The 12,055-nt window shown below is 44.1% G+C and overlaps 1 protein-coding gene across 3 annotated transcripts in view; it reads left to right on the top strand.

Annotated features, from left to right (window-relative positions):
• Positions 1-405: 405 nt before the first annotated feature.
• The window catches only part of LOC144327138 (uncharacterized), a 53,109-nt gene continuing 41,459 nt past the window's right edge, over positions 406-12,055 (top strand). The window contains exon 1 of one of the 3 annotated variants that reach the window (XM_077925325.1): positions 406-513. In XM_077925325.1, the coding sequence (XP_077781451.1) occupies positions 456-513 (58 nt within the window). In that variant the 5' untranslated portion in view covers positions 406-455. Of the gene's footprint in view, positions 514-11,268; positions 11,452-12,055 lie in introns of those variants that run through there. The other 2 variants (XM_077925324.1, XM_077925323.1) reach the window with 2 other exon arrangements.

The raw sequence follows: 12,055 nt of genomic DNA on the forward strand, positions 1-12,055 counted from the left end.
AGGAGAAAAGCACACTGAAAAGTTTCTTTCTTGGTAGGTATTGCGATTGCACTTGAACTGAACAGTCCAAGCACAAGAGTTTGCGTCAAACTGCATTACAGCAAAGCTCTTAAGTGACATTCCACTTTCCATTTACGTAGGTGCTGCAAAGATGTAATCATGAGATTACAGGAAATCTGTTAATTGTTATGGAAATAAAACAGCATGGCCTGGAGCGCAGGACAGATTGTGAACTTATGAGAAAGGTGGTTCTGCGGGTAAATAAATATAAAGATAAATGCTCTAGGATGAGTTAAGAGAAAAGGAGCTTGTAGGGTTCAGATGCTGACAGTTGCTGGAAATACCTATAAGTAAACACTATAAATAAAGAGAACCTCCTTGTTCCATCCAAACTCGACTTCCTTCTGCTTTAGAGCGTCTTCCCTTGGGCAAAGATCTGAGAGACAACTCCAGCCATGAGGTTCCTCCACCTGAGCTTTGCTCTGGTCTTCATCCTCTTCCACGTTGTTGCAGGTAAGAAAGCAGTTCACGCTCAGGTGGGGGAGACTCTGGTGCAAATGCAGAAGGTCTCAGGTTCAACTGCAGGTGTTTCTGCAACGTGCTGGGTTTTTCCCCTGCCAGAGACCCTGGAGATCTGCTGCCTCTCAGTGTAGACAATTCTGAACTAGTGTGACTGCGTATAAGAGAGCATCCTATCCTGTGTGGCTGCCGAAATAGGGGTGGTGAAGAAGGAAAGCATTTCACAATAAAACTGAATCTGAATAAATGACTTTTGCGAAAGCAGCAACGTTCAGGCTACAGACTGAGGCACACTCCATGTTCCATCATGGTCATTTATATTGTTCAGGTAGGTAGCCGTGTTGGTCTGCTGTAGTCGAAATAAATAAATAAATAAATAAATAAATAAATAAATAAATAAATAAATAAATAAATAAACAATTGTCCAGTAGCACCTTAGAGACCAACTAAGTTTGTTCTGGGTATAAGCTTTCGTGTGCATGCACACTTCTTCAGATAACTGATATATTGTTGTGAGTTTGGAGGGGTTAGTGTACATGATGCCCAAGTTCTTTCTGATTGCTGGGTTAAGCAAGGGTAGAAAGCTAAAGGAGGATTTAATTGCTGAACTAGCCAGACAAGCTTCTTTGTGAGAGAATGACCACCATAGTTGCCACCTAAAGACCCAATGAGTATAACCAAAGAAGTGATGGTGTTCTCTGGGCCAATGGGTGGGCCTTTCCCCCTCCTCACTTGGCTGGTAGCGAGAAGGGCAGTAGCCACCACACTTGGATGTGAGCTGAAGAATACGCAGGTTGCAGGCAGAAATCAGAGAGGGACAGCTGTCTGCCTTATCTCTGCCACCTGATTCACCCAGATCAACGCAGGGCATACATCCTAGCGGGACTGAATGTGCTCCTATCAGCAGTACTACAGAGGAGATTCCAGAAAATATCCCTTTCAGAGAGACTATGCCCCTGTGGACAGATCATATAGAATCAGTTTTGGCATGCTGCCTTGCCCCCCCACGTCCGGGGGAGGGCCCCCCAGGACACATGACGTCACTAAGGTGTGTGCGCATGGCCGCTGCAGAACTTATTTTGGGATCCCAGTCCCTTCCTTGAAGAAATCCTGTGAGGTAGATCAGGCTGAGAGTGAGTGACTGGCCCAAGGCCACCCAGGGAGTGAGGATTTGAACCCAGACCTTAGTTTGACACGCTAACCACTACATTAGCCTGGGTCGCATTCTTGAAAATGCTGTTCCAATGCTCAAAACAAAATGTTGTCAGTCTAATTAATGTCCTTTTTTTTTTTTTTGCACAAGAAGTCTTTTCAAATAATGACAATTTACGTCCCTCTCTTTTGACAGGGCAACCAAGCTGCGGAGAACTGGGAGGATATTGCCAGGTACCACTAACTCTGAATTGTCCCTATGGAAATATTCCAGCCAACTGTGGCATTAATGGAATCTGCTGCAAGAGTAAGTGAAATCCAATGAGTTGGTCATGCTAACAAGGGGGAATGTTTGTTCATTTTTAATCCTGGTTTTTCACCCTGATTTCCCGATCTACACTCTAGATCTTCACTGGAGGAAACAGCAGCAGGGCTTGTGCTAAAGGAAACAGTGGTCAATCACTTTATAAATCAGAATAGCTGATAATATTCTCAGGGCATACTAACCCTATTCTTAGTACAGTGGTACCTTGGGTTAAGTACTTAATTCGTTCCGGAGGTCCATTCTTAACCTGAAACTGTTCTTAACCTGAAGCACCACTTTAGCTAATGGGGCCTCCTGCTGCTGCTGTGCCGCCAGAGCACGATTTCTGTTCTCATCCTGAAGCAAAGTTCTTAACCCGAAGCACTATTTCTGGGTTAGCGGAGTCTGTAACCTGAAGCGTATGTAACCTGAAGCGTATGTAACCCGAGGTACCACTGTAGTACAAAGTATGATTCAGTTCTCAAGCTGCAGTTCCAGGTTCTGCATCTAGTGACCAAACTGAACTTTCTAATGTGTATTTTTCTCCATGAGGCTTAGTTTCGTCAGAATCTAGTACAGTGGTACCTCAGGTTGCAAACACTTCGGGTTACGTGTTTTCAGGTTCGGGACCGTGGGAAACTGAGAAGTACTGGAAGAGTTACTTCCGGGTATCGCTGCTCGCACATGCGCAGAAGCGTTAAATCATGCTTCACAGAAATGCACAGAAGCAGCAAATTGCATCACGTGTGTGCACAGACACGGCGCTGCGGGTTACGAACACTGTGGGTTGCAGACGTGTCTTCGTCACGGATTACGTCTGCAACCCGAGGTTCCACTGTACACACTTCCAGAGCTAATGCTAAATACATTAATTCTGGTAAATGAGCCATCATAGCCACTAGAGAGCATTGAAAATTGGATCTTGGGCTTTTTAAACTGGTCTACCCATGTACTATCTGAAACCAAAAGGGCACATTGCTTGCCAGCATTCTTTTCAGCTCTGCTGCCCCACTAAAGAGGTCTTCTGGGACTATGCCTGCACACCTTCTTCCCTGTCTGCTACAGATTCCTGCATTTCAGGGTAGCATACCCTCCAACATTTCTCCAATGAAAATAGAGACGTCCCATTCCATCATGATAATTTAACTATGTGTACCCCACACATCTTATTGGGTTGCCCATCACTCTTGGCAGCTTCCAAAATATATTAAAAAAACATTATAAAACATTAAATGTTATAAAAACTTCAGATGGCTCAGGTGCTGGATACCCATACCCTCCGAACATTTCTCTAATGAAAATAGAGACATCCTAAGGAAAAGTGGGGGACGTTGGTGGTGCTGTGGGTTAAACCACAGAGCCTAGGACTTGCCATTCAGAAGGTCGGCGGTTTGAATCCCCGTGACAGGGTGAGCTCCCGTTGCTCGGTCCCTGCTCCTGCCAACCTAGCAGTTCGAAAGCACGTCAAAGTGCAAGTGGATAAATAGGTACCACTCCAGTGGGAAGGTAAACAGCGTTTCTGTGCGCTGTTCTGGTTTGCCAGAAGCGGCTTAGTTATGCTGGCCACATGACCCGGAAGATGTCAGTAAAGCGAGATGAACGCCACAACCCCAGAGTTGTCCGCGACTGGACCTAATGGTCAGGGATCTCTTTACCTAAGGAAAAGTGGGATATTCCAGGATCAAATCAGAAACCAGGACGGCTTCTCTAAATCAGGGATATCCCTGGAAAATAGGGACACTGGGGTAGGGCTAGATGTTATTTCGAAGCCGTCAAACTCTACAATTCTACACATCTTCTGAAGGTGAGGAACCTGACTTTAGGGCCATCAATGATAGATTTCATTGTTTCTTTGTTGCAGACAAACCACCGACAACACCCCAGTGCGATACACTGGGAGGGTTCTGCCAAGAGGGACTCAGTGAACTCTGTCCTTCTGGTACAACTCTTCCGGCTAACTGTGGCATCAATGCAAAATGCTGTGCCCCCAAGTGACACCAGCGTGCAGCTCACCTCCATGGTTGTAAACATCCGATGGCTATGCCAGTTCTTCTCAATCTTTGCTTGTGGAAGTGGAGCAGATCTGCCCATGTGTGAAAGCAAACAATGAAATAAATATCAGTCTGCTCAGATGAATAAACACAAAATAATTTCACAAAGTCGAAATAGAATGTGGTTTTTTTTGTTTTCTTTTTAAAAAGTGTCTACTGCTAAATATGACCCAACTCCAAAGAAAGAACATCTTATCTGCTCAAGATCCCTCTTGACTGAAGTCCTCATCAACTGGTCTCAGGAACAGATAATTGCAGCCAGTGCTTTTCATGCACACAGGTTATGGGAACATGGGCGGGACAGGCTGAACTCAACCCAGACTGAAAGCATGACTGAATTGAAGCTGATTTTTAAGGAGCCATTGCCTTGTGGGTGACCACAAATAATTGAGGGTGGCATTTAGTGCTATTGAAGTTAATGGACATGGCTGCATTAGGTTTATTTCTTTCCGTGGGTCTACTCTGAGTAGGACTCAGATTTTTTTTTAGGGGTGGGAATTTCTGTGAATGAGAGAAGGGACTCAGAGAGGTTCCAGGGAGTGCGGGGAGGAACTGTAGATTCAGGAAGGGCTACTGCTGCCTAGTGATCAAGATCCCAGGTTCAATCATCATCTGGGTCTTTCATTCTTTTCAACTTTCATTCATACACATTAATTCATAACTGTCAGGGACTAGGCAGAGGAGGAATGGTGGAGACGGCCTCCGCAGCTTGACCCTTCCAGGGAGGTGGAAGTGGAAGACAGTTTAGATTTACAACAGGGTCTTGAGGGAGGTCACAGCTCAGAGGCACATGGGGGGGGGGATTGGGAAATAATGGGAGAGGAGGAGAAGGAGGAAGCACCAGGAAGAAATCACGTTGGCAAAAGATGGAACTCTACAGTGCCATCTGGTGTCACAGTGTTACAATGCATTTAAAACGCTTTAAAAACCCAAACAAAAAACTAATGTAGCTGAGTCTACATATATTAAATTCTATCTTCTCTCATTATGAGTAACATGTTTTTAAAGGATTTAAATGAAGTTCAGACTGTCAGAATACGCAGCCCCTGGGATGAGACAAACCTCTCCGGCATCTTCCTGATGTTGCACAGCTCTGGAATGTCCAAAATCATCAGTCCTGGAGCGCTCCAGGGACACATAGCAGATGCCTATGTGCACACACACTCAGCAGAGATCAGCAGAAACGAAGTGGAGATTGGCGTGCTCATTCTAAGTGTTTATTAAGCAGTATTTACAGGACAAACGTTCATGGTGTCCTCTCACTCTAGCTCTGAGAGAGAACAGAACAGAAAAAGGAACACAACACAGCAGAGCAGAAGAGATAAGGCCAACTTCTGTTCCCACACTTTCCAAGCCTAGGAAAGTAAACATGGGCATGTGACATAACAGACACATAACCAGCAACGGGAGGAGTGAAATCCTGACAGACTACGTTAAAGTGCTTGTTTGTTCTATCTCTATAAACCATCCCCTTCCAGACTCACAGCAAGGGGAAGTCATGAAGTGACACACCTCGCACCTGCAAATTGAAATATACTTAGAGTCCTGCGGTGATTTCATGCTCTTTATTGCAGCTTGTAAAACAGTGATTGAATTTCCCCCCAAACCTCAGGCATAACCTACAGTCATACCTCGGGATAAATACGCTTCGGGTTGAGCGCTTTCGGGTTGCGCTCCGCGGTGACCTGGAAGTAATGGAGTGTGTTACTTCTGGGTTTCGCAGCTCGCGCATGCGCAGATGGTCAAAATGACCTCACACGCATGCGCAGGAGCATCGAAACGTGACCCGCGCATGTGCAGACACGCTATTGCGTCTTACATTCTGTTCGGGGTGAGAACGGGGCTCTGGAACGGATCCCGGTCGCATCCCGAGGTACCACTGTACATTATTTACACAATGAGTCCCGTCTGATTGGCTGACTCTGCTTTCCTCCTGGAGCCTGATTGGGCTGCTACTGCAGGCCAATCAGTTGTTGCATTCTAGGATCCTACCAGCTTGATAGGCTGATTAACGTCCTCCTGGGGTCTGATTGGGCTGCTGCTGCAAGCCAATCAGTTGTTGCATTCTAGGATCCTACTTGCCTATTGTTCTAGGATCCAAGCTTAGTACATTGTTGTTGTTGTTTAGTCCTTTAGTCATGTCCGACTCTTCGTGACCCCATGGACCAGAGCACACCAGGCACCATGTTTAATGAGGTGCCACCACACAAGCAGAAAAGTGCAGCAGAATTGTGTGGGCGGTAACCTCTAATGCCATCGCCAATCCCTGCTGCCTTCCGGTGCTCAAAGAGACAGGTAAAACTTGGGTAATCCCATTCCTGTTGTTGCCACCCATCCACACAGGCAAGAAGAGGACAAGATGTATTATCACAGTGACGACGAGCTTCTGGGCAAGGGGGACACGATCAGCCAGGGCTCTCTCAACGCCAGGTACAAGGAACCCAGGGAAACTTGGGTTTCCTCTCTGGACTGCTGTGGTGGAATTGAGCAGAAGCTGAGTGGGCAACAGCTGTCCTTGCAGGGAAGACGGAGAATTGCCACCATCATTCCTGGTCCTCATAGATGCTCATGCAAAGATGAAGGATGCAGCACAGCCATGAGGCAGGAGAGGCTGTGTTGCGCCACCTCTCTTCCCCTGCATGCGGGGATGGCTTTTTTTATATATATAATTTTTATTGATTTTAACATATAAACTATAAAATGTACCACAAAACTTATCACTTATAAAATCTTTTTAGACTTCCATCAACACCTCTGATGATCCACCGTTTTAACCACTTCTTATGCATTTCTTAACTTTATATTGCCTTTACATCTCTTAAAATATCACCCCCTCCTTCTCCATTTTTGCAAAAATATTCCAAAAATACTCCTCACAAAACCTCTTGCAAACCTACAAACGTCGTCTGCTCTTCACAAATACTTTTCAAATAGCCCGTAAATTTCTTCCGTGAATTTCTGGTCCCGCCGGTTTTGAATCCTTCCTGTTAGTTTATCTAGTTCTGCATAGTCCAATAACTTCATCCTCCATTCTTCAATCGTCAGTAATTCTTCTTGCTTCCATTTTTGGGCCAATAATATTCTTGCTGCTGTTATTGCATATAAAAAAAGCTTGCATTCCTTTCTGTTTATATCACTCCCAACAATGCCCAGTAAAAATGCTTCTGGTTTCTTTATGAATGTATATTTCAACATTTTTTTCAACACATTATATATCATCTCCCAGAAGCATTTCACCTTTTTACATTCCCACCACATGTGATAAAATGTTCCCTCATTTTCTTTACATTTCCAACATTTATTACTGACTTTATACATTTTCGCTAACATAACAGGTGTAATATACCATCTATACATCATTTTCATCACATTTTCTTTTAGAGCATTGCATGCAGTAAATTTTAAACCTTCCTTCCATAATTTTACCCAATCACTCAGCTGTATATTATACCCAAAATCTTTGGCCCAGTGAATCATAACCGACTTAACCTCCTCGTCCTTCAAATGCCATTCAAGCAGCAGTTTATACATTTTAGACAAAATTTTAGAATCATTACTTAATATCTCTAATTCAAACTTTGATCCACTTTCATCAAATCCTTTTTCTTTAGAGTCCTGTTTAAACATTTCATTGACCTGGCGGCAATGTAACCAATCATTAACATATTCTTTAATTTCTTCTTATGGTTTCATTTTCCATTTACTTCTTTCATGCGAGAATGGCTTTATGAAAATGTGGAACGATGGCAGGGAGATCTCACCTGGTGCCGATTTCTCTGATCTGTGCAGACCTGTCCAAGGGCGTGCCGTGGGGTGTGTGATATCAAAGCATGTGAGTGAGTCTTTGCATCCTGGGTCATTGTTCTGTAGATGAGGGGAAGAATTGGGACAGGGCAGGACGAGCTGTGATGGGATTGCTTTGTGGGTCAATGAGGACCCTCTATCTGTGGAGAAGGTGGATAAAGGGAAGTTTGTCCATCTTGCTCATAAGGCTAGAACCTGTGGACATCCAATGAACGCTGGAAGTTTCAGTTACAGATAGTTACAGTCATCACATACAGCTCCCAAGTTAAAACAGTACAACGCATCATCAGAGATCTACAACCTCTCCTGGACAATGACAGTTCTCTTTCTCAAGCTCTGGGAGGAAGACCTTTCATTGCCTACAGACAGCCACCCAATCTTAAACAACTCCTAACCCACAATAATACTACAACCAGACTTAACACGGACACTGGCACCAGAGCCTGCAATAAACCCAGATGCCAACTTTGCTGCCACATCCACCCGGACAACACCATTACTGGCCCCAACAACATCACACACACCATCTCTGGACTATTTAATTGCTCATCGTCTAACATTGTGTATGCCATCAAATGCCAACAGTGTCCTTCAGCTCTCTATATTGGACAAACAGGCCAAACCTTACGCCAATGAATAAACGGACATAAATCTGACATCAAGAATCACAAGACAGAGAAACCAGTAGGAGAACACTTCAATCTCCCAGGACATTCTATACAAGATCTCAAAGTAGCTGTTTTACTACAAAGGAATTTCAGAAATAGAATGGAAAGAGAAGCTGCTGAATTGCAACTCATTACCAAACTTAAAACCATGGAGAGACCTGGTCTGAACAAAGACATTGGATTCTTATCTCATTATACATGACAAAGCCATTTTTCACCTTCTCACCCCTTGCTTTTTCCTGTAAGACCTATTGCAGTCGTTAAGAGTCGTCAACAGGCTCATCACAGCTATCTGCCAATCACCCATTCCCACCACCCTTCTGAGTAATACCCCTCCCCACCTTCTCACTATATAGAAGGATCTGGCAACTTCTGTTTCAGTGTATCTGAAGAAGTGTGCATGCACAAGAAAGCTCATACCAAGAACTAACTTAGTTGGTCTTTAAGGTGCTACTGGAAGGAATTTTTTTTGTTTTGGAAGTTTCAGGACAGAGAAATGGAAAGACTTACTCCACAGCTCATGGTTAAACTGTGGAACTCCCTGCCAGTGATGGCCACCAGCTGGGATGGCTTTAAAAGAGGGTGGAGGAGGAGGACTACCAATGGCTAGCAGCCACGATGGCTTTGCTCTGCCTTCACAGCTGGAGACAGTGATGCTTCTCAATCTCCATTACTGGAAGTTGCAGGAGGGGAGAGGGCTCCTGTACATGTATCCTGCTTGTGGGTCTGGCTGGCCAAATGCACATAATAATAATAATAATAATAATAATAATAATAATAATAATAATAATTTATTTATACCCCGCCCATCTGGATGAGTTTCCCCAGCCACTCTGGGGAGCTTCCAATCAAGTGTTAAAAACAATACAGCTGGATGCTGGATGGGCCCTTGGCTTGATCCAGCAAAGCACTTCCTATGCTCTTAAGTTCACAGAGGGAGGGGATGAAGAGCCTTTGCAGAACAAGCAAAGGAAAACCTTTGCCATCGAGCATTGCCAGCCTTGGCCAACCTTGTTGTTGTTTAGTCATTTAGTTGTGTCCACCTCTTCGTGACCCCATGGACCAGAGCATGCCAGGCACTCCTGTCTTCAACTGCCTCCCACAGTTTGGTCAAACTCATGTTTGTAGCTTCGAGAACACTGTCCAACCACCTCGTCCTCTGTCGTCCCCTTCTCCTTGTGCCCTCCATCTTTCCAAACATCAAGGTCTTTTCCAGGGAGTCTTTTCTCTTCTCATGAGGTGGCCAAAATATTGGAGCCTCAGCTTCACGATCTGTCCTTCCAGTGAGCACTCAGGGCTGATTTCCTTAACAATAGATAGGTTTGAACCTCTTGCAGTCCATGGGACTCTCAAGAGTCTCCTCCATCACCATAAGTCAAAAGCATTAATTCTTTGGTGATCAGCCTTCTTTATGGTCCAGCTCTCATTTCCATACATCACTACGGGGAAAACCATAGCTTTAACTTCACGGGCCTTTGTTGGCAAGGTGATGTCTATGCTTTTTAGGATGCTGTCTAGGTTTGTTATTGCTTTTCTCCCAAGAAGCAGGCGTCTTTTAATTTCGTGACTGCTGTCACCATCTGCAGTGATCATGGAGCCCAAGAAAGTAAAATCTCTCACGGCCTCCATTTCTTCCCCTTGTGTTTGCCAGGAGGTGATGGGTCCAGTGGCCATGATCTTAGTTTTTTTGATGTTGAGATTCATACCATATTTTGCACTCTCCTCTTTCACCCTCAATAAAAGGTTCTTGAATTCCTCCTCACTTTTTGCCAGCAAGGTTGTGTCATCTGCATATCTGAGGTTGTTGATATTTCTTCCGGCCATCTTAATTCCGGCTTGGGATTCATCCAGCGTTTTGCATGATAAATTTTGCATATAAATTAAAAAAGCAGGGAGATAATATACAGCCTTGTCATACTCCTTTCCCAATTTTGAACCAATTAGTTGTTCCATATCCAGTTCTAAGTGTAGCTTCTTGTCCTACATAGAGATTTCTCAGGAGAGAGATGAGGTGATCAGGCACACCCATTTCTTTAAGAACTTGCCCTAGTTTGCTGTGGTCGTAACACCAATAGATACGGAATCAAACAAGCAAAGACCATGTTTCTTTTTATGCAGTTTTTAATTGTGTTCTATAGTGAGTACTGCATTGACCACCTTTTTCTGGGCCATGCTGTGAGTTCTGGACCCCCTCCATACAGACCTAAGTTGTAAATAGGTGAATAAATCATATTTCTAAAAGCCACAATGTACCTTCAGAACTGAGGGTCAGATCTGGCAATATTTCAGTGATGGTGAAATCTTCTTATGGATGATGGAATAAAATCACCTATTTTTCATAAAAAACCGCATAATGGAGAAAGTGTACATAAAACCTTGTGCATCACAAAAACAAGCACAAAATGTGCAGATCAGGAGAAAAGCACACTGAAAAGTTTCTTTCTTGGTAGGTATTGCAATTGCAGTCCAACCACAAGAGGTTGCATCAAACTGCGTTACAGCAAAACTATTTCACTTCCTTTCCATTTAGGTGTTGTGAAGTTGAGATTACAGGAAATCTGCTAATTGTTATGGAAATAAAACATCAGGGCCTGGAGCACAGGACAGATTGTGAACATATGAGAAAGGTGGTTCTGCGGGTAAATCTTAGGAAGAGAAATAAATAGCTTAGGATGAGTTAAGAGAAAAGGGCCTGGAGGGTTCAGATGCCGAGTTACTGGAAAAACCTGTTTGCAGCTTTCTCCACCCAGATGAGCAAATGTATGTTTCAACATCTCTTTGATGTTGCACTGCAACACTATAAATAAAGAGAACCTCCTTGTTCCATCCAAACTCGACTTCCTTCTGCCTTAGAGCGTCTTCCCTTGGGCAAAGATCTGAGAGACAACTCCAGCCATGAGGTTCCTTTACCTGAGCTTTGCTCTGGTCTTCATCTTCTTCCACGTTGTTGCAGGTAAGAGAGCAGTTCAAGCTCAGGTGGGGGAGAATCTGCTGCAAATGCAGAAGGTCTCAGGTTCAACTGCAGGTGTTTCTGCAAAGTGCTGGGTTTTTCCCCTGCCAGAACCCCTGGAGATCTGCTGCCTCTCAGTGTAGACAATTCTGAACTAGTGTGACTGTGTATAAGAGAGCTTCCTATCCCGTGTGGCTGCCGAAATAGGGGTGGTAAAGAAGGAACGCATTTCATAATAAAACTGTATTTGAATAGATGACTTTTGTGAAAGCAGCAACGTTACAGACTGAAGCCCACCCCAGGTATCATCGTGGTCATTTATGTTGTTCAGGCAGGTAGCAGTGTTGGTCTGACACAATTGAAATAGCACCTTAGGGACCATCTAAATTTGTTCTGGGTATGAGCTTTTGTGTGCATGCACACTTCTTCAGATACAGATATATTGTTGTGAGTTTGGAGGGGTTAGTGCACATGATGCCCAAGTCCTTTCTGATTGCTGGATTCAGCAAGGGTAGAAATCTAATGGAGGATTTCATTGCTGAACTAGCCAGACAAGCTTCTTTGTGAGAGAATGACCACCATAGTTGCCACCTAAAGACCCAATGAG

The sequence above is a fragment of the Podarcis muralis genome, chromosome 3, assembly GCF_964188315.1.
Source record: "Podarcis muralis chromosome 3, rPodMur119.hap1.1, whole genome shotgun sequence".
In the NCBI taxonomy this organism is placed as follows: domain Eukaryota; kingdom Metazoa; phylum Chordata; class Lepidosauria; order Squamata; family Lacertidae; genus Podarcis; species Podarcis muralis.